General features: G+C 47.0%; 1 protein-coding gene across 1 annotated transcript; it reads right to left on the reverse strand.

Annotated features, from left to right (window-relative positions):
• Nucleotides 1-597: 597 nt before the first annotated feature.
• Nucleotides 598-27,429, reverse strand: gfod1 (glucose-fructose oxidoreductase domain containing 1). Its single transcript, XM_068709565.1, has 3 exons — nt 26,626-27,429; nt 6,385-6,578; nt 598-6,160 (listed from the first exon to the last, which is right to left on the reverse strand). The coding sequence occupies exons 1-3, from the start codon at nt 26,876-26,878 to the stop codon at nt 5,420-5,422; spliced, it is 1,188 nt and encodes a 395-aa protein (XP_068565666.1). The 5' UTR covers nt 26,879-27,429; the 3' UTR covers nt 598-5,419.
• Between the last annotated feature and the right edge of the window lie 3 nt (nt 27,430-27,432).

Here is a 27,432-nt window from a genome sequence, read left to right on the forward strand (position 1 = left end):
ACAGTTACCATTAGATAATGTGTCATTAGCATAATTAAACATAACATTGAAGAAAACTTATAATGAATAATTGTCTTAATGTAAGTAATTAACTAGGGGAGCTTCATGCTGACAACAGTTACTAAATTGTTTTACCTTATTCACCTGTAGTGTCTTTAAAATGTCTGTCATTTTACAAAACATATCTTCAAAATGAGTTTTTGATCCAGAAATCTCCTCTTACACCAAACGTTACCGTTTCATTCCTCTCTATACTCTGAGGGTTTCTACAGAGCTCATTTATAATTCATATCCTGATTTATACATTTTACTCCCCCAAAATATATACGTTTTTAAATGATTGCTGACAGTAATTTTTGATTGATGGAGGGATGCAAATAGGTATCCAGAATTCCCTCAGTAAAAACCTTCACCTATAATATATATAAAACTGATTGTCTTAATAGAAATAATCCACTGAGGGAGTTTCATGGCGATATGTAGAAGTTAAATGTTCACCCTGTTCTCCTGCAGCGTCTCCCCTTCAATGGGTTCAGCTGTGACATCCATGCACCCAAAATACATTAAATAAGAAAATCAAATGAGAGTCATTATGGATGTACATTTTGTTTTATTCCATAGAAACTGCAGCATTAGACAAGTGCTGAAGCTGTAAACCATGTCGCGCACACACACACACACACACACACACACACACACACACACACACACACACACACACACACACACACACACACACACACACACACACAATCAATGGCGAGCCCTGGTGCAGGGAGATGAGACGGTGAAACACTGAGGCAGGAGTCACACAGTCAATGGAAAGAGAGAAAGAGAGAAAGAGAGAAAGAGGGCGGGGACGGGTCATTGACCAGAAGTACATCATCACACTTCACAGCACAACTCAGAGGGGCTTCCTATCTCTGAGACACGGGACGACCTCCTAAAAACATAGAAGATACAAACCATTCCTACGGGAAGTATGCATTCTGTAGATTAAAACCCATGAGTATGTGTTTGAGAGCTCAAAGTACAGTATGTACAGAGGTCCATGCGTCCACAATATACAGACATGACAATAAATATTGGATATAGTCACAATACAGCATCTAGATGGATATTTGTTTCTCTTAAGGGTACATCAAGACAGAGCAGCAGTCTAAACCAGCTGAGGAAAGGCTTTCACTACCTCCATCTCATTAGCTTCTATTAAAGGGGGGCCTGGTACTAAAGTACTTAAAGAGGAGAGGAGGAGAGGAGGAGAGGGAAGGTCTGAGGAAGCATAGGGGAGCTTCCACCTGACTCGCACTAGATATAAAAGAGGGAGAGGGGGGGGGTAAAAAAAGGAGAAACTGATCTTGAGGGTTACCCCGTGAAGAAGACAGATCAATGAACAGCAGATCACAACGCGTCATCGTCTCTCATCACTGACTGTGAAACCCTTTGACCAGTCAGTCAGAGGACGAGGAGGGAGGAGGGGGGAGGGGCAGAGTGCTGACACACAGAGGAGGTGAGGGCAGTGTGTTACTGTGTGAGGGAAGGAAAAGAGAGAGAAAGAGAGAGAGAGGACCTAGTTTCCACAACGTGGCATCCGGTTGCTAAGTAACGGTCTCCAAGGGCAGAAGAAGCCCCTCTTTGAGGTTGTTTTTCAGCCCCTCCCCCCCAGTAAGGGAAAGCCTCCTGAACAGTTTGCGAATGCTTTCGAAAGCCAGAACAAGCGAGTCATAGCGGCCTCCATCGTCTGAAGCCGGTTCACCTTCTAGCAGCCAGCAGCAGCTGGACCGTACAGCGCGACATCAACATCAATTAGACGTCTGGACGGGAGCTTTGACACGGAGCAACTTTTTAATAAGCATCAAACAATTTTCAACATTTAAAAGAAAACAATCAAGTAAACATTTTCTCTGTACCAGCATATTTAAACACCACTCATTGAATGTTCAGTGTTTCAGAACCCAGATGTTGCAGCTCGAATATGTGGAGCCATGCATAGACGTCAACAATAAGCAGTAGCCGGTTATGAGCAGTAAGGTGGTGATGTGAGAAGTATTGCATCGCTATCAGTCAGCATCGCTATCACTGTCACCGAAGGAAGGGGAGATGAAGTATTCTGCTATTATTTTGCTGCTGAAATGAAAAAAAGCCCTCTGGTTCTTGAAGCAGATGTTGCTGACACATTTCACCACAACACCCGGGGAGGCTGCTGAGGATGAGTCTGCTGAGCTGTTTCACTGCATCTCCATGGAGGAGGAGGAGGAGGAGGAGGAGGAGGAGGAGGAGGAGGACGGGTCTGTGTGGAGACGGATAAACCTCCAGCTACACAAACTGAGAGTGAATCCAAAGCTGATGCTGTGAGTCACTGTTGCGTCTGAAACATCTTTGCCCCCCCCCCTTCCCCCAGGAGACTCAAATGTAGTTAATTTAATCTTGAGACCCATGTTGGTTTAGACATACTGGGTCTATTGTGAGAGGATCTGTAGGGGCCTGAGTAATGAAACGCTGCAAACAAAGTGGGCCAAAAACACAGACGACGGATTAGAAGATAAAGGAGAAGAAATATGAGCACAAATATTTGATATTTAACCTAATTACAGAGTTAATTTCCCTAAATCTTAACATTGAACTGCTTGTTTAACCCAGCTGATTGGACTACAAAAATGAGCTCTTTCTGAAACGATAATAAATATTAATAGCCGTGGCAGAAAATGGATCTTAGTGGTGAAGCAAGTGGAAACAAACGATTAGCGATTACAATTTCTTTGTGTGTGACCGTGTAAATCTTAACGGTGTGACATGGTATTAGACCGGTGGACTAAACCATTCTCAGGGCTCGGGGGCCAATGTCAGACGCTCACCTTAGGTTCTCCACACGGGTCTGTCGAACAACCAGTGGGGAGATGATTTACATCAGACAGAGTCAACAGCACAGAGCCATAAATCATCAGTCATAAAGCATGTTTACAGGCCAACGATCAAATGTAGGAAACGTGATTCGGATCCTGGCTCGATTCTCTCGGCTCAGTAACCTTTGACCTTCCATCAAGTTGAACTCATGACATAAATTCAGGCCTCAATCAAAAATATTTAGCGTGATCGTGACGCTTATCAAAAAACAACAGCGGGAGAAGAAAACAAACGATTAAACAAGAAAAGGGAATTCCAGAATCATGAGTATTTTTAAAGTGTTATCAAACAAGGGGGGGGGGGGTGTGTCTATATGCAGATTTGATAAGGCGCTCGGTACACAGGGTCAATCCTGTAACTTGAGTTATCTTAAAGAGTGATAGCTTATCAGTGTTGGACTCAGAGCTTTGTTAGCCGAGTGTTTACGATGCATCCTACGAGCAGACGTGAAGCTTTTCACACCGGTGTTAGGAGAAGAGTTAATAATTCACAGATGGGGACGAGAAGATGAACGCTCCAAGGCCTCAGTCTGCAGTCAGTCTCCCAAACACTGCAGGTCAGTCCGCAAGAACAACACAACTTCAACAGAAAGTACAGCAAAGAATAAATACGTTCCTTGGTTTTTACAAATAAAATACATACAGTACTTGTTTATTCCTTTAGACAAACGCGTATTGTTTCATCATGTTTTCATATGTACATTTTCAGTAGTCGTTACACAAGATAGTATTTCAGCACAGTTTAAGAGTTTGAAAGCACACGGGGGGAACAGAGATGCGTTAAAAAAGAAAATCAATCTTTTGGCTTGTAGGTCGGTGCTGTTCTCTCAGCTGCACAGAGCGACACTAAACCTGAAGTCACACTGTATCTGAGCATGCTCCTGTGAGTGACCGGGAGAAAACACAGCCAAAACCCATCCAAACACTGTGACAGTCAGCTGGGATTTCTGCATGCATGGTAAAAATCACAATTGGAATCACAATTGCGATTTTAAAAACTGCGACGCTCGTGTCTTCTTCACAGCTCTCTTTACTAATTCTAGGGTCTTCTAATTGAATGCTGTCTTAAAAGATAAGGGTGGTGATATTCTATCATTTCTCACTCGAGCACTAAATGTGTCATAATCAAGGACTGGAAGCTTCAAAGATTTACATCTTCAATATGACTCAAAGGGCTTGGGGCCCAGTTCCACAGACACGTTCATAGGAACGTAGAACAACACCAGCCTTAACCTTCAACACCTAAAACGGACACTTGAAGAAATGCAAAGTTTGCAGCCGTACTGTAGGTGTGGGTCCAAACTGAACTTGTATGTGAAGCATACCGACATACCTGCATTCCACTGTGCATGTTAAAGAAGCTCATAAAAGCATGCTATATGCCAAGTCGCGGCGGCTTGATGCAAGTGTGAACCCATTGCATTGCAATATCAAGATTAAACCCTCACACTGCTCTGCATTTACTCGCAACTTAGTGCAAGACTGTATTAATAGCCACACTTACGGCTCAGTGCAGGTATGCACACACCGCAGAGATCACGGCCGTGCTTCATGACAATAGAAAACGCACTAAATAAATAAGAAGAACACCAAAGCATCACTGCACTAGCCACTCATACAGGACTCGCACACTGATGCACAGGCTACTGTTACTGCATAAAGGCACACCAGAGTGTGTTTCAACCCTTAACTCCAGGCTGGAAGACAAAGGTGTTGCTGCTGCCGACTCCAGCCTGGATATATTGCATACGTGAACCGGAGGGTAACCCCCTCAGAAAACCCCACCAGCCAAACTATTGATTTCTTTACTCACACACACACACACACACACACACACACACACACACACACACACACACACACACACACACACACACACACACACACACACACACACACACACACACACAGACACACAGAGGAAGCATACAGGGCAGATCTTTTTTCTTTTTAAGACATTCACTTGGTAAAACTAGCAAGTACTTCAGACTACAGCAACAATACGGCAGCACAGTTTCAACTGAGAGGACTACAGTTCTTCCTTGGCCGTCCTCGTTTGGACCCACAGTGTACGGAGTTGTCTTCCAGACCCAGTCGTAGTAGAAGAGAAGCAGAAATGAGAGGCCCTTATGGTCAAGCAGAACACAGTACCATTAATCTCACTCCCTGATCTGCCTCCGCTGTAGAACTGCATCTTTCGGTCGTATGAATCAGTTTTAATTACAAGTGTATCTCCTTGGAAGGACTCAAGTCTTCTTTTAAAAGCAAAAAAAAGGAAAGGCTTATAAATAAAGGTTAGATTATTGATCACATTGCGTTTCCTCTACTGCTCAGGAAACCATAACTCTCGGTATCAGAGTGGAGTGACCTCTTTGTCTGTAACAGCAGCAGTAGAGATTGAACGGGTGCTAAATTTGAGAGCTGAGCCTGGAAGCTGAATGTTTGAAAAGTTCCAACAACCCCAAGGCCACCTACAGTTAAGGTAGGCGTCCAGCCATCTCAAAGGGTTCCGGATGCTAACAGTAGAGTGACATCCTACTCCGCCGCATGGCCTCGCTGATCAAATAGGCCGGGCTGATCTCGGGTTCCTCTGTCATCACCACAATGTTCTGCCACTCTCCACACTGGTTGGACTTCTTGATGGTATCCACCACGCAAAGAGCGTAAAGACAATCCTCAAAGGTAGCGGCCATGGTCAGAGGCCTCCCGTCCCACGTCCGCCTGTCGTCCTGGTCCTGAAAGGCCTGCCGAACAGCCTGGATCATGCGGATCGTTCCGGTAAGATACGGGGACGGAATGTCACTGAAGGCCTTCTCCGGTAACGAGGCCTTCTCAAGAGGCGTCGTGTCTTTGAGCAGGAGTTCAGGACCTCCACCGCTTTCTCCGCCTCCGCAGATCTTCTGTCCGTACAGGTCGGTCCCCGTGACCGTTAACCTTCCGACCGTCCCCACAACGATCACCTCCTGCCGAAACTCCCCGGGCATGTTGAAGTTGAGCGTGACGGTGCAGCAGGCGCCCCCCTCCAGAGCCATCTGGAACGTGCAGAAGTCGTCACTGGTGATCTGACGGATGCCCCGGATGTGATCCGTTTGCTTGACGAAGGTCTTGAGGAAGCCGTGGACTTTTGCTGCACGCTGACCAGTCAGAAACGTAAGCAAGTCGATGATGTAACTGCCCACCGAATGCAGACCGCCGCCTCCCATCAGGTCATCGCAGCTCCAGTTGTATTTCTTCCCCAGGAGACTACCGCTGTGGACCTTGAGGGCAAACATTTAAAACTATATTAGATCTTCTGTTCACTTGAATGCGATTAGGACAGCAGAAGTATCTGAGGTCACATCTTGTGTCAGAAAGTACCCACAGTGCAATAGTGACTTTGAGCAGACACCGATATCTTGCAAGTTCTGTGGGCGCTGCTTTTACTCAAACAGACCTCAAGAGAGAGTATCACATTGAAAAACAGTCATAGATTTAGTCATACCTGCGCCTCGCAGACCAGAAGCTCCCCGATGTACCCCTCCTCCAACAGCTCCTTCATTCGAACAAAGGCCGGCAAGAAACGTAACACATTTCCCATAATGCTCAGCAACTTGGGGTAGTACTGGGCCGCTGACATCATTCGGAAGGCATCCAGAGGCGTCGCTGTCCGGTCGCAGATTACGTTCTTTCCGATACCTTTTCAAAGAGAGGAGAGACGGTTGGGAATGAGCCATGTGAGCTGTTCTGATTTGCTGAGGAATTTCATTGTTCATTGACAGTTTTCATCTCTTCTGTCAATGTTGGGATGAATGAGGAGGTAGGGGACAAGAGTGGAGGAGAGAGAGAAGTAATGTAGTCAGCCATAATATCCTCTTGAGCATTAAAACGTTCCCTCACGAAACAATGCAGAGCAGCAAAATGTGGCAACTCCCAGAAAGAATTCCCAAACTTCCTGGGCTTCCTCCCCTGAGTCATGGGAACGTAATGACAAAGAGGAAAACTTGCAAAAAGACACAACATATATGTACTGTATGTAGTCAACATTATTATCATTAGCAAAATATTAGGGAGACTCCTTATTGATGTTGCTAAAATTAGCTTTATCTTGCGAGGACCCCTGAACGCAGAAAGAAAGCGGTTTAATGTTGCAGGCATGGAAGATGTTGCAGTCATAGCTATGTGGTGCGTGGTGCACCGCTTGGAGAGCTTTAGACAGGCTTCGCTGGTATTACAGGAAGGTTGATAAAAAAAAAAAAAGACGAGCCCGGCAGGTGCATAGGAGATTGAGAAGAGAGGAGATAAAGAGCCTGTAGGCGCTGTATGAAACCTAATTAAAATCACTTCCAGCACATTAAAAGGTCCACCGGTGCCAGCAACACCCAAACACAACGGAGAGAACAGGACGCTGCAGTAATGTGAGGAGAGACAGACAGAAACATTCACTTTGTACTATAATGACTTTTTACTGGAGTGGAAATAGATTTACAGACATTTACAGAAAAATGCCCATCAACATTTCCCAATGTCTGTTCTAAGAACCTTCATATTAAAGGTATAATGTGCAATTTGCAAATATGTTGGTTAATATTACAGCCTTTCTCCAAACAACAACTGTATGAGTCTATGAGGACCACAAGTGACATTCACGGAACAGGAACCTGCACAAGTAGAGAAGAGTATTGAAGTCAGCAATCTGACATATTAATATACAGCATTATCAACAAGAGGGTAACATGAGCTAACATTTACCTCGCCCTGTTTGAGCCTGTCCACTGCAGACAGTCTGAATGCTTCCCGTTGATAAGCTTAGGAGAGCGGCTACGTGCTGCTAGGGGAAGTTAACCAGACATGCATTTGTCAGCATCTTAGTCCTCACATTGACGGTTCTTCTGTAGTAAAACTGAAAAACGTGCATTAACGGTTGGTGAGGACCCTGGTGGTCGTAGTGGCTGTTTGCTTTGGCTTCATGAGACAGAAGGTTTCTAGGATGGACACTAATGGGTTGGTTTGTCAAATGTACGGTTGAAGCGCACAACCAAACCTCCAACTGACACACGGTCAGCAGGGAGTCAGACAGAAAGCATATGCACACACACACACACACACACACACACACACACACACACACACACACACACACACACACGGTATAGGAGCATCACTACACACACATTCCTCGAGCGCCCGGAGTGTGAAAAGCAACATGCCGCTTCACTTCCAGTCCTGGCTGAGGGTAGTGGGCGGAGGGGCTGTGTTGGAAGTGAAACTTCCCATGCTAATCTACCGTTAGCTTGAATCGACCAGGCCAGGAAATTAATCCCTCTGACCCAGTTCTGAGGAGCGCCGTGGCAGCCCCCACCCGCCACCCAACCCCTGCAGACACACAAAGCCACGCAGCTAACGCTAACCCACCCCACAAACAGCACAGACACTGGAAAGATGCATTGTCCCGGGTAAGGCCCTTCTGGGTAAATGCTAAATGCTCTTGACTGCTTGAGCCGAACGTCTTAACAGAACAATAGCTTGGCTAGCTCCTGAAATGCCTAAGGGCGGATTTCGCTCTCCCACAGCAATTCTCTTCATGATTTGGCCAAAACACAATCAAGTTTCAGGCAGGCACACAAAGCTGTAGCGCACTAAAGCCAATTCAAGGCTTTCCAAACAGTGTCAGACCAGCTCACGAGTGCACAGCGCGACCTTTGCACGGATAAAAACAGCTCCTCTTCAGATCAACAATGACCTTCCGCTCCTCACGTACGGCGCTCCGGAGGGTCGAGGCTGGCTTACACGGGTCATCCTGTTGAGTCATCGGAGCCACTCGGCCTCGTGTGTGTGTGTGTGTGTGCATGTGTCCGATAGACTATGGATGCACCTGAGCACACGGTTGGGAACGTAACATTGGACTAAACGCAAGAAGTGGACGGTTTTGAAGCCTCAAGTTTGGCCTTTTGGCAGTCGCCATCTTGGTTTTTATTTGTCACACTGTTGTTGTTTTGTCCGTCGCCATCTTGTTTTTTTGGGGGTTTTTGCAAGAAGAAGTGACACAAGAGGCCCGCCCCTAAATCATCCCCTGCTTTATGGTCTGTTTGACTCTAAATGGAGCATAATGTACTAAATGAACATCATGCTGTATTGAAGAAGACTGTAAACTAGAGACTGAGCACGTGAACCCTGCTGAAGCGCCTGCAGCGACACGTCTCCGTGCGATCAGCCCCTCAGACACTTTTGGGCCGGGGTTGGTGAAATACAGTAACCCTGTGATAGCCGGGGCCAAGTGGAGCTCCACCGGTAAAGCTGTTGGCCCAGTGTGAGGGCAGTAATGGAGCAGAAAAAAAGCCTCCAGCGCAGCAGCTCAGTCCCTCAACATCAATAATTCATGTGCAGGACATATCTAACCAAGAGGGTTTAAAGACAGAGTGACAGTGAGAGAGACAGCAGCAATCCTATATATATATATATATATATATATATATATATATATATATATATATATATATATATCACAGCAAACCTATAGGTTACAAAGTAAAATGGATTCTTAGAGTTTAGCCTAGTTTGGTAGTGAAAGCCAGAAATAAGGTCACTCTGACTTATTGAAGCTGGAGTATTGTGTGCAGGCGTGTATAGCATAAAGGACATCACAGACATGTTTTGCTGAACGGCTGCTCGACCACAGTTCCCCTGTTTGCCCCGTCCAGCAGCAGAGCACGGTGGCTGCCTGTTCGCCCTCAGGTGCCTTCCATGTGCAGGCTACCGATGTCCCGTCAGGGAGGATCAGCTAACCTCACAGACTGAAACCACATCCTGCCGTCTGAACGACCCGAGGCCTGAAACTCCTCAAACAAATCCAAGAGCAAGCGGTTAACACGGCCGTATACTGTCACCACCAGCGGGGCCCTGTTCTCTCAGAGACGGGTTCATCTCTCACGACTACGGGAGGATCTTTACGAGCGCATATTACGCTCACGATCAGCTACTGAAAAGCAAATATCAATTCCTTAATTTCACTAAAGTGAGACTAATTGGAGAGAACAGATGACTCACTGGATCTTCATTAAAATGTGCCGCGTGCAGCATTTCGGCATTAATTATCAGCTATTGCACATTAACGATTAGCTGCCTGTAATTATGGTGCAACTAGGTCAGACTGTGCAGGAAATGTGCTGAATGGTTTACAGGACTGATGACAGCGGGACGTGGAGACGGCAGGGTTGTGACGGGGCGCCTAACTTGCTGAGACAGGGAGGACAGGTTAGGACTCTTTATGATAAAAGGACCAGAGACATGGGAGACCCAGAGACAAATAACGGCCGAGAGAGAGAGAGAGAGAGAGAGAGAGAGAGAGAGAGAGAGAGAGAGAGAGAGAGAGAGAGAGAGAGAGAGAGAGCACAGCTGCATCATCATGAACGGAGGCCGACTCGTCCAGTCCAGCGCTCCTCTCGGCTCGCTGCCACACACACACACACACACACACACACACACACACACACACACACACACACACACACACACACACACACACACACACACACACACACACACACACACACACACACACACCACCTGGCTCCAGCGCGTTCCACACAGCCTCACAAGTGAGCAGGACGGGGCTTAGTGTGGCAGAGCGTTGCCTGAGATCTGTCTCTCTGCGCTCACACCTCAACTGATCTGTAATGCTGAGGAAGGAAAGGCTGGAAGTGGCGGGCGGCGGTGCAGGAAGGTCAGGTTGAGTTTAAGTGAGGGCGAGGCGGACATATTTGTTCCTGACAGCAGGGCCGACTCGTCTAGCCTGTAATTGCTTATTGTTTATTGTTACATTCTATCATGGAAGAATGGAAACATGCCACGACAACTGTGGTACGGCGCACTCAACATATTTCTGACCGTTTTCTGATGGCCAAAAAAAAAAAGTTCAATCAAATAAGAATTGATACACAAACACCTGTCACTTTCTGTTAAACACAAATGTTCACAGCTGCACACGAGACAATGTGTTTCCCGTGACAAAATGAAGGGAAGTCCATCTTGAACAGTCAACAGCCTGAAATCACCACAGAGGAAAACAACAGGTGGATTAAGAACAGTGACAGTGGACACAAAGGGCCCTGTGCCTCAAGATGCCAGAAATAGACAAGCGAGGGGAACCGGTCGGCAGCGCTGTGCCGGGAGACGAGTCCGGGAGGAGTTTTACTACATTCCTACAAGCTGATGAAAATGATTTCAATCTCTGAGACACTGGCAACACATCAGTGCAGTATTAAACAGTATCATGTTTTGTTTAGGTACAATCAGGGATGTTATTGAGCCTACAGACTCTAGTAGTTAGTCTAATTTATTAAACTCACAGTCAATTTAAACCAGATTTCCTTTTTAGTTTAGAGGGTATGATTTAAATGTTGCTTTATATTTATTCTCATTATTTCCTACCAAAGATCTTCCTCGTTGCTAGTGTTTTGGTTCATAAAGAATAGTTTAATAAAATCTTAAGCAAACAGGTGAAAATGAAACACCAAAGGTTTAAATTGAACTTGTCATTTCAAGTGTAGATTGTAAATAAATGTTATATTACACACTTTAAATTCTTAAGTATCAGAAGGTACTATTGTTGAATTAGGAGCTGAATATCTAGTTGATTAATTAGCTGATCTACAGAAAATGAATCAATGATAGTTTTCTCAATGATTTCATTATTGAAGTCATTTCTTGCTATAGAATACATCAAACGCTTTCTGGTTCCAGCTTCTTAGATGTAAATGTTTGCATGATGTCTGCTGTGTTTTTATATTACAAATGAAAGCCTTTTGGAGTTTGGGAACTACGGTGGCCTTCAGGTCCATTTAAAAACGTGAAAGGCCCTCTCCAGTGTTTGGTTTGTCCCTTCTGGGTTACTGCAGAAACATGGTGCAACATGGCTGAAGAGGACCTGCTCCCTCTGTAGATTTAAAGCACTGATTATACACGAATAAAAACATAGTTATGAATATTCATAGAGCCTTCTAAATCCTACACACTGGATCTTAAAACAAATGTTCTTTAAAGGTGCTCGGATCGATATTTTCACATCAATAGTGGATGAAAAGGTTGCAGACAGACTCAGTTAGCAGCTTAAGAGACACATTCTACATCACCAAATGAACGCTAATGTTGCTCAGTAAACGCTGGACGTGTTCATTTGTGTTGGCTGACACATTTGCCAACATCTATTACAGTGGGTCACTCAACTGTGTGCCTGCTTAGAATAAACAGTCTGTAGCTCTCTAGTGTATATGTGAGAGCGTGTGTGTGTGTGTGTGTGTGTGTGTGTGTGTGTGTGGGTGTGAATGCTGAAATGTGTGCATGACTACACACGTGTATGGTACTGTGTGTGGCAGCGCCGAGGTCGGACAAAGGGAAGCGAGTGGGCTTGAAAGATCACAAAGCATCCTCCACCACCGAAGCACTGCAAAAGTAATTAGCTTTGTCTATTAGGCCTGTGGAGGTGGAACAGCTCTGAACATCACACACACACACACACACACACACACACACACACTTATATCACTACCTGTATGGTATGTTATGGCGAGCTGAGTATACACTGGCTTCAGCACAGTTAGAGAAACAAGCCAGGCTCGTCTTTCTGCTGATTATCCCAAATTAAATTTAGCTTAAAGCAATTACGAGGAGGGGGAGGGGGTGGAACAGACATGGAGCACTATACATTGTCGTCAGCGTACGGCTCAGTCGCAGGATGTAAAACAGAGAAACAAGCTTCCTGACGACTAATTTGGCCGCCATTGTGCGACTGGCATGCGTTCCCAGTCTGAAATTAGCATGTATATAGAGACCTTGACGGCGGTGATGGATGAACACGGTGAAGAGGCACGGCCCTCTGCTGTCATGAGGGACAGTCAGTCAACGCGGAGGACTTTCAGTTGGACCATTGCCTATTGTGTTGTCACTTTGATATAAGACTGTGTTAAAGCATTGAAGGGGCTGTTTAAGTCAAACAAAGTCACATAATACAAACCGTTCAGCGCTCGATGATTGTTTTTATATCTACTTTGCAATTTGAAAGAGGGACATTTTCAAAGGTTGTGATTCTAACTCGCATAATTAATTAATAATAAAGTGTTTTAAGATATCGCAAGAGAAGTTTGTCTCTTGTACTATTTGTGCTAAGCCAAAGATGTTTTGTTCACAAAGAGACACCACACAATATATATATATATATATATATATATATATATATATATATATATATATATATATATATATATATATATATATATATATATATATATATATATATATATATATATATATATATATATATGTGTACAAACAAAGTGTATTTCTCTCCATAAAAGATGGAGGTGATTAAGCTAGCGACGGGTCACTATACTACAAAAGCTCTGAAAGTGGACCTCCGGACTTTGGGGCAGTGAAGAAGCCGTGCCTTAAAACTAATGTAGACTATGAATACCGGCTGATCATGAACTTTATAGAAAATACTGCAATTCAAATCCCAATCGCATCGTTCTTCAGAAGAGTGATTGTCTTTAAATAGCTCTCCTTCAGAGCTCTGCATCTAGTAATCTAGTGATCACACAATACAGTCTCAAGTCTTACCACACCTAACACACTGATGATAAGAACAACTGCAGACTGTGTTTGGAGTCTGTATTGTCTGCGTTGCAGCTTCAGGTCCATTAGCGCACAGCAGAGCTAAGGATGATGACAAAGCATTAGTGTCACTCAGCCGGCTTTCCCCTTCAGCTGGTGCCCTTGATTTGCAAGGAGTTCAGCATTCCTAAATGTGTTAAAGTGCTGCCATTAACCCCGCTGAACCAGACCGGCTCGCCGGCTACTATGGAGATGAATAGTCAGCGAGGGAGCGGCTTCCGGGCCGCGTGGTTCCTAATGCGTGCACTTACAGCACATGCTAATGAAGATGGCTGTGCACCACGTCAGCACAGACAACAGGAGGCAAGGAACAGTTATCTGATCTGAGGCTGGAGGAGCTGTCAAAAACACCCGTTCTCCACAAACCGTAGATAATTCAGTATCAACTTCTATCAACACTGCAAACAGCCACTGACCCTCCTAACATTAGTAACAGCTGCAGCAGGGGCTATAAACTCATGTTATGCTAATAAGGCTTTAATAAGCAAGGAGGCAGTTCACCCAAATAACAAAAGACCTCTCTTACTTCTAGCGGTGTGAGATCTGGATACAGCAGGTTTCCTGCACAAATAAACGTTCAGTGTCCTCTGAACAGTCGTCATCGAGGCCGGGACATCACCGCCGAACAGTTCTAGCATTTGACGTGCTGCATCGAGCGCTCTGATGTGCAAAATGGAGACTAATACATCCGCTTCCACATCGGAAGCTAATCCTAAAAACTGACGTGCTGCCGCTCTTTAAACACACACTTGCGCAAAGGAAAAAGTGTGTGTGTGTGTGTGTGTGTGTGTGTGTGTGTGATCAGTGTGTGACCCTATGGTCCTCCAGGGTCTAATTAACTGCTGAGCTGAACTGCTACCCCTCCTTTCTAATCACTCCGGCACACTCTCTCTCACACACACACACACACACACACACACACACACACACACACACACACACACACACACACACACACACACATTCTCGCGCACACGCACACACACACACACACACACACACACACACACACACACACACAGCATCCTAATCAGCACGCTTCCCCTAGCAGCTCTTATGACGAATAAAACATGGCTGCCACAGACAGAGCTGTCTGCCTCCACACAGAGACTCGTCTCAGACCCTCCCTGGTCCATTTGCATTTTACTGTTAGAGCAGCCGTTATTTGTCTTTGTCAGGTATAGGTCGAGCAGGAAGATGGACCAGAAACAGTTTTTTTGTTCCTGTAATTGCCAAATTAAGGTGCTTCAAAGAGCAGTTCAGCTTGTTAAAATGACCCCTGCGTGTCCCAATTCATTAATTAGTACTGCAGAATAAATGTCAGAGCATCATAGCGGCTTCGAGGAGGGGGTGAATTGATGGAGCCTTGGAGTGTGTGAGCGATTCACCACAGGACTGCTCACACTTCTGAGGAAAGCTGCAGTGAACAACACCCACTGAGACTGCTCATCAATAATATACAGGTAAGTGATTCTTTGTCCCATGGAAACGGTGCCGTGACGGCTCCTAATGTTCCGGGGACAGAGTTTGGCCGCACGGCCCCTTTGCCTCCCTCTTCGACTGCTTTGACGGGAGCGGTCAGCTCTGGAGACAGACCTTCAGTTAGCGGCGGTAGCAACTCAAAAAGTTAGCAACAGGAAATTTTGCTGGATCCACCAGCCGCTTTGACCCCCAGGCGCTGAGTTTGAGTTGCTACAGCCGCTAACTGAAGGTCCGTCTCCAGAGCTAACGAGCTAACAAGAGGCAAAGAGTGAGGCAGAGGGACTGCGGGGTGCGCTGTCGAGCTAATTCTTGTCTCATTTGTCTCGTCTTTATATTTGAGGTCTCTCCCAAGGCTGTGTGCCAGGTGGGAACCTCAGGTGTACGTGTCTTACGTGTCTTAAACTTGCATTCTCTCTAGTGTCCATCAGGGGGCGACTCCTCTGGTTGTATAGAAGTCTAGTCTAAAATGACTCTACTTCTCTCTTGATTTATTCCCTCAGTAAACATTGTAAACATGAGTTTATGGTCTCAATCTCTCAAAACGTACACATTCCATCACCTTCTCCCTTATTCTCTATGGATCTGAATCTAGAAGAGAGGGGGCTGTTTCAGTTGATCTCAACGGGAAACGTCCGGCTTTGACCAACACAAGGTGAGCTCTCTTCTGGTGGCTTCTGTCAGGACATGAAGGGCATCTTTGTGTCAGACGAGGCTGCATGAGGGGAATGAATGAAGGAGGCTCTAAATGCTAATGAGCAGCAGAGAGCTAATAGTTACTGGCCACTTAAAGGTAATGCATTTCTATACACACACACACACACACACACACACACACACACACACACACACACACACACACACACACACACACAGCTGTGAGCACTGACACACATCTACACACCGCTCTTGTAAGCAGCACATGACTCACTGCACGTGATCACTGCTCAGGTGCCTCTTAAGCTCATTATCTCCGTACTATGTGCTGACAGAGGAATTCCACCTTTTTGATTTAGGGATGATCCTCCAGACATGAGCCAGGGAGAAAAAACACCAGCTGACATTGTTATAGAAGACAGCGAGCGTCGTTAATAACCATTAATGTCCTGAGGCGCAAACTGACGGACAGAGACGTCTTCACTGAATCGCATTCACCGCGGGGCGAGGACGCTCGTCCTGAAACAGCTGTGGGCCTCACTGGAGAGGGACGGTGACTGATGAACTTCCATTTTTAATTAGCTAAGAAGAAAGGAGGAGAAGAGAGAGAGAGAGAGTGAGCGAGAGAGTGAGCGACAGAGAGAGAGAGAGAGAGAGACAGACAGACAGACAGAGAGAGAGAGACAGAGAGAGAGACAGAGAGAGAGACAGAGAGAGAGAGACAGAGACAGAGAGAGAGACAGAGAGGGAGAGAGAGACAGAGAGAGAGAGACAGAGAGAGACAGAGAGGGAGAGAGAGACAGAGAGACAGAGAGACAGAGAGAGAGAGAGAGAGACAGAGAGACAGAGAGAGAGACAGAGAGGGAGAGAGAGACAGAGAGAGAGACAGAGAGAGACAGAGAGGGAGAGAGAGACAGAGAGACAGAGAGAGAGAGAGAGAGACAGAGAGAGAGACAGAGAGAGAGAGAGACAGAGAGAGAGACAGAGAGACAGAGAGAGACAGAGAGAGAGACAGAGAGAGAGAGAGAGAGAGAGAGACAGAGAGACAGAGAGAGAGACAGAGAGAGAGAGACAGAGAGAGAGACAGAGAGAGAGACAGAGAGAGAGAGAGAGAGAGAGACAGAGAGAGACAGAGAGACAGAGAGACAGACAGAGAGAGAGCTCACTGATGCTTGGTTGAATCTGGATGGTTGTCATTGAGATTTAGGGTTAGAGATCTAAAGTAGTTTTTAAAATGCTTCACAGTGAGGTGTAAATTGGGTTTGAACTTACAAAGATGTGGTGCAGGCGGCTCCTCATCATATCACATCATAGCAAAGGGGAAGCAGCGTTTCCTGTCTCTATAAACAATTTTAGCTGGGAACGCCGCTCAATTACAATGTGACCACTGAGACATGACGCATGACAGTCTGAAGGGCCGGCAGTCCGAGGCTCTGAATCACCAACATGAGACCGAGAGCAACAACGATGTTACATAAGTCAACGAGATGACCCATTGACACAGTCCTGCCCTTTTGAGACGGCGGACGAGTTGAAGTACCGCCTTTAATACCCTCTGTTTTGGTTTCTGGTCTCCAGGCCGCTTTGGAGGATCTAACTCAGTTTGGCCAGCAGACGGAGACGAGGACGCCGTACGATGATTCTTCTGGGGTGTGAGACAAACAAGGTGAACAACGGCAAAGCGCTTGTGCGACGACTGCGCAGCAAACAAACAAAACAACAAGATTGTGAGGTGCAGTCTGATCTGCTTCATTCTGAGAAATCCACTAGCGTTGGATTTGAATAGCTGAGTACAGTTCAACTTTATGCAAAATCCCCTATTTGCATGTCTCCATGTTGATCTAATCTGACCGCTCATTATCACACGGCTCCCTGCCGTATGAACTGAGGTCAGTTCATACGGCACCTCCACACTGTTTATCTTTGAAGCAGGAAACTCTTTGCTATGTAAAGATAAAGAGGAGTAATGTACGGTCATACCGCCGTCCTGACCCGCGACGTTAATGTCCTCAAGGTTAACTGTCAGCACTGCTGCCCTTGTTAGGAGCGTTAGCTGTGTTAGCTGTGTGTTAGCATGTTGAGGCAGTAGATATGCTCTCAATTGCGTATTTAGCACCTTAAACAGAGTAGTTCAACATTTTAGGAAACATTAGATTTTTCCCAGCTGACATCCATTGCATGTCTCTGAAGTCAGTATGGAGCTGGAGTCAGGATGTGGTTAGCCTAGCGTAGCACACAGTCTGGAGGCCTGGCTCTGTCAGCCCTCCAGCTCATTGCTTTGCTCTTGTTTCACTGTTTATTTCACCGCTCTGCTGCTCTCATTAGTTTACAGCACGCATCACGGACACGGGTCTAATACTGAACTCAGGTGGCCGCTTCATGCATCTGGACCTTCTTTAGCGAGACTTCAGCATCGTTCTCTTCTACTGGGAGATGCACCTGCTGGTGTTATAAACCTGCCAGTTTATGCTACAGTATGACTGAGTCACACGTTGTATCAAGCTGGGTCTCCAAAAAAATAAATAGGAAGAATGGAAATGAGGCATTCGGTGACATAAACCCGAAACCAGGATGATATTTTAGACACAGTGGAGAGACACAGTGGAGAGACACAGAGGAGAGACACAGTGGAGAGACACAGAGGAGAGACGGGTGTTCACTGCTCAGTCCATCTTCCCGTCCCTCCATCTCTGACCCGGACGGCAGACTGTATTCCACGTGAGCGCGGAGAGAAAGACAGCGGTGACGGTGAAGCATTGTGTTTCTGGGTGTCGTTGGCAGGAAGTGATTGAGAAGACTCCTCGGTGTCACACAAGCACACTGCTTCCGCCTACAGCACGCAAAACAGGAAGCGAGACACGCTGCGGTGAAGATACCAAAATATCACTTCCTGTTGCAGATGTAAAAAACGGTATACCTGCAGTTTAAAACAATGAATGCCACGTTAACTGTTTCACACCATAGGACAAAGAATAAGGCCTAAACACGCTGTGGTAACAGAGGAGAACAAGGCCAGTGGATCAGCTCTCAGATCTGCAGCTGCCGCTTGTCCTCCTGTCCCAGATGGCCAATTAAGAAACACAGACGGGCCTGTTCCCGAACACCGGCACAGAGAGGACATCTGAGCGCGCCTACAACGGAGCGGGCTTCACCTGGGGAATACACAGGATGAGCTGAGGACAGGAATTAAAGGGCCGGATGAAGTTGATGACACGGTCAGTAACACTTTGTGGAAAAATGATCAGGAGGATGCTGAAGAGGAGGTTTGTGCAAGACGGAGGAATTTCACAAGGGATTTCCCAACAGCGCCGCGGAATTACACAGGTATCTTTGTTTTGGCACGCTGCAGTTAGCTCAGTCAGCCACACACACACACACACACACACACACACACACACACACACACACACACACACACAGGGTGTGTTTTCACAGTCTCATCAGTGAAGTATTTTAAGGCGGGAGAGCAGTGAGCCTATGAGTTACTTTAGCTGCGTGTCATAACAAGATATGACAGCAACACTGATGCAGGGCAGAGGTTGACCAAAACAACAACTACAACAAAGTAGTATTCATTATTATACTAGAACAATACTTCTTCCATAACATATACAGATAAAGTGTTGATAATTGCTGGTCACAGAGTCACACTAGGAAGGCAAAAGAAAACCAACTGGACTTTGTGAGATCTCCCAGCTGCTGTTTTCTCTCACAGTGACACACGGGAATAAAATGAGCACATCAGCGTCACACACCACCAGATGATTGAATATCTTTAGTGAGAACGCTGTTCCTTAGACCTCTGCTGCACCTCATCCTCTCTCTCTCTCTCTCTCTCTCTCTCTCTCTCTCTCTCTCTCTCTCTCTCTCTCACCTTCATTTCCTGTCACTTCTCTACTGTTCACTGTGTAAATAAAGGAGACAAAATAAAGACAAAATCCCTCCACATCTTACAGATTTACCCAAGAACACAAAGCTGTTTTTTCCTCTGTTCAGATGTAATAATAGAGAAATCCTCATTAAGCCTCCAGTCTCATAATGCTGAATTATTCATTACTGAAAGCCTGCCTTCAATCCCATCCTTCTGATTCCATATCAAAAGCTGGCCCTCTCTCTCTCGCCCCTCTGGATTTAACAACACAATGTGGTCCGTCATCCAAAACCTGCACCCCGAAGTTCACGAGCACGCAGCAGATCCTCATGGGTCCGTTCAGGAGAGAAAAAGCATCTATCTGCAGGGAGCGGGGGAATGGGGAGGTCTTCCACGTTCCCTGGTTTTCTCCAGGAATGCTCACTTGTCAGCGCAGCGTGGCGGCGGGCTGACGGAGCCTCCCCCATCCAGCATTCATCCGACACACAAAGGCAATTTCACAGGAAGAGCGGCTTTCTCTGCGCTTTTCTTCCTCACTTCTCCTCGTCGTCCCTTCGTCTTTCATTCTCACACACACACACACACACACACACACACACACACACACACACACACACACACACACACACACACACACACACACACACACACATACACGTCATTAGCATACTAATGGGGCGCCCGGGAGAACGTGAACGTGACCTATAGTGGGAAACTGGTGGGGATGAAAAAACAACAGGCGGCGACGCTGAGAGAGGAGGCCTGGGAATGGCAGCGTCGTACTTCTGTATCTGTGGCATTCTCTCAGCGGACTCCGTCTGGAGCCGTTGTTGATTCGACTCCAAACCCGCTCCGAAACACAGCTCCGGCCCCCGAGACCCCTAATCCATCAGACTGATGAATACGAGGGAAGTCACACTGGAGGAAACGCAGCCGTTCCGTCTGGTCTGGAAAGTCTTTCTCCAGCCAGGTTACAATATGTTGGATGAATTGTACTTTAATCATAGTTGGTGTTTTTAAGGCTGTTTGTAAATGTACCTGGGGAGATTTTGGAAAATAGTCTGTGGTTGATAAACAATTACTTTTCCAAATGTTAAACAGACATAGATAGCCTCGCAGTTTCCTTCCTAATCTCGCATGCTGCATGAAAACCAGAATATCTGAGCGGCTTAGGCGCCGATCCCACACATGGCTGCAGTAGAACGGGCTCCTCCGTGACTATCATCACACCGTCTCTACGTTTTGGGTCTCCTAGCCCTTTAAAAAAAAGCCGAGCGGGTTGCCAAAGAGCTCATCACCGGTCGGAAGTGCAGTTGCGTAAGAGCATCGGTGGTGGGAACATGTATTTATGATGACGCCCGCTGCCCTTTGCCGTCAGGTTATAAATAGCTCTTTGCCTTTGGCTGGCCCTTCAGAGCAGGTGTCCGAGAGCTCCTCACCACCGCTACCATGCAATCCATGTGAATACAAAAAAATGACTCGTGCACTTTACTCTCACCCAGACTAGCTTGTTTTTGAACCCACCGGGAGATAATGAGGTCGGCTGCGCATCTCTGCGTCTGTCCACGGCTAATCTCGCATACTGCGACTCCAAACTGAATAATGTTTTGGGTGCTCATTTATGGCTGCATGCTCAAGGACCCTTTTGTGGTTGCAGTGACTCACGCTCTCTTAAAAACACCTTTCATTGCCTGTTTGATGCTGCTATTGATTGACTGCTGAGTCCTCACTCAGTCCTCTTAACCGGCCCCCCAGCTGGTAGGGGCCGCTAGTAACGCCACAGCTGATGCGTTTCTCCGACCAATAGATGCCACTCTGCACTCAAGGGTGCTCACTTTTACTGATCTGGATGGCGTGTTTGGCTAACAGCTAACAGCTAACGGCTAACGGGCCGACACAAAAACCCAGCTGATACACTTGCAGCTAATTGTGGCTCCACTGATTGCACCTTTATAGGTTTATATATATTCAGCAGGTCTTGAGCGCCAAGTATGGCCCACCTTAAGTGAACATGTGACATCACAGGAGGTGCTCATTAGGGTGGAGTTAAAACACAGGGTGTCACAGCCTCATTTAAAGACAGTGAGCTAGTCTGAGGAGGTGGGAGACTCATCAGAGGTCTTTTGACCCTCATCATCAAATGATCGGTTAGTGCAGCTTTAAGGGTTCGGGTGGAACATCTGTGACGCAGCGGAGGATGGGTAAGTAATCAGACTGCTCATCTGCTGTAATTCATCATATCATGGGAGCATTAGATGCTGTTCTTGGAGAGCAGGGTCTGGTCCAGTCGGCAGCTCGGCACACACACCTGATAGCTGATGGCTTCTATCACTGATATGAGAGAGAGCTCATCTTCATTCTGGTTGTACGTTAAAGAGGGTCAAGCAGGCCTTGTGGTCCAGATAAGATGTTGACTCATTGCTTATTGCTTATGTTTCCTTTTCAGTAGTCCTGCCTGACCTATTTCCATTCCCTCGTGGTTTCTGTGACGTTTTCACTTCACGTTATGACAGAATTTGTTCCATTTCGCAAACCTGATAAATTTATGGAACCGAGCCATGAAGGGGATTTTACACAAGAGTCATGAAGCCGCAGTCAACTGCCATAAAAAGATAAGCTACCACGCCTGTTGCTCATCTCTGTGAAGCTCTCCAGGTCTCTCTCCTCTCCCCCCACTCCCCCCCCCCCCCCCCGCCGTCGAAACAAAACTGCACAAAGGAGGACGGAGGGAGCACCTGAAACTCACCATCGTGTAACGTTTCAGTTCAGCTCTCAGGTTCCCTCTCAGCATCGTCACACACACACACACACACACACACACACACACACACACACACACACACACACACACACACACACACACACACACACACACACACACACACAGCGGGGGCTACGTGATGGAAAGCCATGGACAGAGGTCATCAATCACTCTATACCAACATTTTATAAATCAAATGTTTAATCGATTGAGAAAACATTATTATAGATTAATCTATAAATAATCATTAGTTACAGCCCTACAACATACGTGACAATGCTTTAGGTGAAATCATTTGGAACAATGTTCTGTTCTGTTCTGTTTTGGAGCTAAATACCATATTCTTTAGTATTTTGGCATAAAAAATGACTAAAAGGTCAACTTACTAGCTTTTTCCAGAGCTTTCAGACACATCCCATGGTCTTCCTCAACAGATGGAGTTGAGCGGACGAGCTTTCTCTGTGACGAACGTGATGAAAATTACAATTCTACGACAACAAAGCAAACTCTGTCCGCCGAGGAAGACCATACGGTGTGGTCGAAAGCTCTGCAAAGAAGCTTGGATCTTGAGTTATGATTTATTTATTCTCAAGTATATTGTCCATTGACTCTTGTCCACTTACTGTATCAATAAAGCTGGATACTTTGGGTTAATGCTCATACAGTGACACCAGAGAACCTTTTCACAGCCATTTGATTGAAGCCTAAAAAACGTATAATACTGTAAACCTATGAGATGAGAAACTGGGGCACCGGTCTTCTGATGTTTCATATTCTAAAAGCTTTAATGCCAAGAAGAAACTCCAGCTGTGAAAACATTTAAGAGCCACACTAAAATGCACCTTCTGTTAGGCTGAGACACAGAAGTCTGAACGCTGCAGGATGCTGGAAATGATAATGTCTTCAAATGAAATGAAGCTTCAATCTCCTCTGGTTTAAAAAAAATAAATCACACTTCAATCCTTCAGGCTCACGAGTTTCACGCAGAATTGAGTGTGTGTGTGTGTGTGTGTGTGTGTGTGTGTGTGTGTGTGTGTGAGTGAGTGTGTGTGTGTGTGTGTGTGAGCAGACAGTGTGAGGTTTCCTTCCCAACATCATCACATGACATCAGACGCCTCAGGAATGCCGCAGTAGTAAGAAAGAGAAAGGGGGGTGTGGGGGGGGGGGTGGAATGCGGCTCAACAAGACCGACTGGGTTGCTGGGCTGGGGGGACGAGCCGGCTCTGGTAAAACCTGAGCGACATGTGGAGCGCGTCGTTGACTTGTTGCAGGGTTTTTCCACTTCTGTCCCACCCTTTCACTCTGTTCACACCTCCCTTTAATTTGATTACGTCATGATTTTAGGTTTATTCAGCCGAACCCTTCTGCTTCAAATCAACACGAGCTACGAGACAAGTTAAGACACAAAGTATCACACGCTCACATTCCTCTGATCACACTTATCAACTCGAGGTTAGCAACAAGAAGGCCACGGGCAGATCGGCGTGGCTCACACCCCGACAGAGGAGGAAGTGTGAGCTGCGCTGTCACCTCTGCTCTCTCTGACTGGGTACCGCTTCCTCTGCGTCGCGGTGACGCAATACAGTGACGTCATCATTGGAGCGGTCATTTCAGGTGAGCGCTCATATACTCAACAACATTACCACCACCTGTCTACTCTCTGTAGAATGGCTTCACTCCACCGTGACTGAGAGCTTTGGGACTACTTTGTTAGTGTCGCTTCAAAAAGGTAGAAAATACGGAACTTCGTTCTCCAAAACACCAACAGTTCAGCCCCGTCTTCGGCCTCCTGACGATGCATTTCTTTCACATTATACTGGTTTATGTATCTGAAGAAAATACTATATACTGCATGTTTTGGATGGCGACACGATCGGACAACCTCACAATCTTTCCACGTGCCCTGGCTGTTTCTTCAGTTCTCATCAACTCACGCATCTCTACGCCGCTCAGACGATACGTCGATTAATCGAGAAGTTCCTTCATCGAGCAACGACGCCAAACGTTCTCCGCTTCAAGCTTCTACAAGGTGAGGATGTGCCGCCGTTCTCTGGGTTTACATCACCGGAAATGAAATATCTTTGAGTTTTTATGGCTGTCAGTCAGACAACACAAGCCATTTAAGATATTAACTTGGGTTCAATGACTCTCTGATGAGCATTTTTCACTTATTTTGGACATTTTATAGACGCAATAAGAAAAAAAACTGAATAATCCATCTTGAAAATAATGGTTAGTTACAACCCCACGTGATTTTATTGGTGCAAAATATAATATGTTAACATATATCAATACTGACAACAATAGATACTTTAAAGTCACTATCGCCCCAAGAACTTGCTGGACCTAAACTGAACTCTCTTGGACTGATAATGGAAACCAGGTTGAACCGGAATTTGCCGTTTCATGTTTTATCATCCAACAGGACCTCAAACAGGACCGGACCCAGACTCGGCTGGCTGAGGGCGGGTTCAGCGGGGGGGGGGGGGAGAGAGGAAGAAATGGTCACTGTGCAGGAGAGCGATGTGCAGGTTGAGTCGATCGGGGCTTCTGGCTCAGGATCAGCCGGGTTGTGCAACTTTCACACAGCCGGACTTCCTTCCCCGTGTGCGGTTGCACGTGCACGTGTTAGCGTAGCCGCCGCTTTAGCGTGCGCGTGCGGGATATATTGACATTAGTGTGGTCATGCTATGAACAAACACTGTCTGCTGTACTCCGGGCCTCTTGTTAGCTCTACGTTGCCACTCCACAGAGTCGACTGAAGCCAACGAGCAAACAGTAGCAGCAGTGTGAGGATGAATGGAGCCCCAGAGGCCCTTATCTCCACGCTGGGAGGCAGAAGCTACACGCTCCCACTGGGAGTCTCAGGCTACTTTAAGGACACCTTCTTTTCAAACGGGACAATGTGTTTCCAAAAGGGAAAACACAGCCAATCCAACCATGCACATGTGGCCTCTGAAAATCTAACTCGACGTGATGATCATCACGCGTCAAACAAGTCCGATGAGGACCCGTGACAATCACACACATCTCCGTCCCTCACACGCTGACAGACGGTAATAATGCTGTTGCTGTCAGGTTGCTCCGCACCCCCCCAGTGAGTGTGACGGCTGACGTGAGGGTAATTGACAAGAGGAGCATCACCTCTACGGTCACAGCTGCACTGCTGATGAGAACCACACTGACTGATCCGTTACAGCCCCAAACATAAGGGAGGACACTTTATAACAACACTGAGCTGTGCAGTACATCCAGCAAGAGTGTCCACCATAGTTCAGTCTGTGACGGAATAACACCAGGCTGTCTGTCTAAAGGAGGGTACCAGTGGGACGGGATCGTTCACTTCTACTACTCCGATTTTTCAGCCCTTGCTCTGCAGATGCTGCGGCTGCTAATCCATTTCTGGTTCACACGAGTTTGCCCAGTAGTCACGTTGTGCGGCGATGATGACCATGTGTTTTGATCGAAAGCTCCACACCAACTGCAGTGCTTGATTTTGTTGGGCTCTGGGAAGTTTCATAAACATGAATCAATACATTCTGAGCTGAATCCTGAATGTTGATCATCACTACATGGAGTCTAACTGCAAACTGTTTGGTAGCTTAGATCCGGTACGCGTCTCCAGATATGATCCGGTTCACACGCGCTCAGCATCTGTGGTCCCGTTTGTTCTCCGGTCACAATCCTGACCTAGAGCTCTCCTGCCAGCTGAGCTCTGCTGCCAAACGGTGTTGTAAATAAAGCCTGTGTGGAGTGCAGCTCACTGGTCCTCGCCTCCATTCTTTCACAGCAGCTCCAAAATAAGCCGCACTGCTCCAGATTTAAACTAGAACAACCTCTCTTTGTGCGTCTCTCTTTTCTTTTTTTTCTGCATTCAGGCCTCCTCTGTGTCGGTCACTTTCACAAACACGGGTTAAGTCCAGTTTGACCAAAGGAGTCCCAAACATTCATCCTGCATGTGGGGCTGGTCTCCTGAAGACAATCAGGCCTCTATCACTGCATCCTGCCAGCGAAGGTCACATTCTTTAAAGCCTGTGCTCCGTGGAGGGAATGAGGAAGCTCCTGCTACACCTGCAGGGCCTTGCTCAAGAGCACTGCGGCCTCATGTAGGTCAGCCGAGAGGTCAGCTGCAGACTGACACGTGTGACGCCGCTCATCCCCAGCAGCCCCACCTATCGACTGAACTCCTACCTCACTGGACTTAACGTCTGCTCCACTGCAGGACAATGAACCCCCACCACCCCCACCCCCACCACCACCACACCGGGGGAGCCGCAGCATCCAGCCCGCCCAGCAGCAGCAGCACTCACCCAGCGTTTTGACCGCGATCTGCCGCGTCAGAGGCGGCGGCAGGTTGATGCAGACCAGATCCACGTCCTGGTGCAGCAGCACGTCGTCGATCCGGTTGGTGTAGAACGGCACGTTCATCTCCTTGGCCAGCTCCTCCGCCTCCTCCTGCGTCCGGCCCCACAGCGCCTTGACGGCGAAGCCCTCGTTCTTCAGCAGCGGGATGATCACCCTGGCGGTCAGGCTGGTGCCGAACACGCCGACCCCTGGAAGCATGACTCGGGGTTTATTCGCCGATCTCTGTTTTCAGTTTTGTCGTAAGAGCTCCGGGTGACGCCAGACCGGCTGAACGGTAGAACGGGAAGCGGGCGGGCAGGGACCGTCAGGTTGGCCATCCACCTGCAGCCAAACACCCGCTGTGCTGCATTTCCCCCGGCGCTCCGGCTCTCAGATCGGGCATGTAATGTCGTTAATCCTCCAGCCCCCACAACGGAAAAATAATCCAGATAACGGATGACAAACCGGGCCTCGGCGTTAGAAATGAGAATTCAAACGCACCATTCCGGTCTTTACCTCGTCCGCGTCTGACGGAGATCAGCGCACTGACTGCGCCAAGCAGTGAAGGGCATGTCACCCCCCCCCCTCTCCCTCCGTCTGTAAGTCCCTTGTTTTCAGGAGGACCCTCCCCTCCAGATAACGCGAGAGGGAATAAATGAGAGCCGGAAAGGTGCTTTATCTGACGGCGGCGGTCGCTCTCTGTCCCCCGGAGGATCCAGCAGCAGCAGCAGCAGCGATACTACGCTGAAGGCTGCTATTCATGCCGCAGCTCA

This window comes from Cebidichthys violaceus, unplaced genomic scaffold, assembly GCF_023349555.1.
Source record: "Cebidichthys violaceus isolate CVI_PGR_0920_01 unplaced genomic scaffold, fCebVio1.0.p SCAF_15, whole genome shotgun sequence".
Lineage (NCBI taxonomy): Eukaryota > Metazoa > Chordata > Actinopteri > Perciformes > Stichaeidae > Cebidichthys > Cebidichthys violaceus.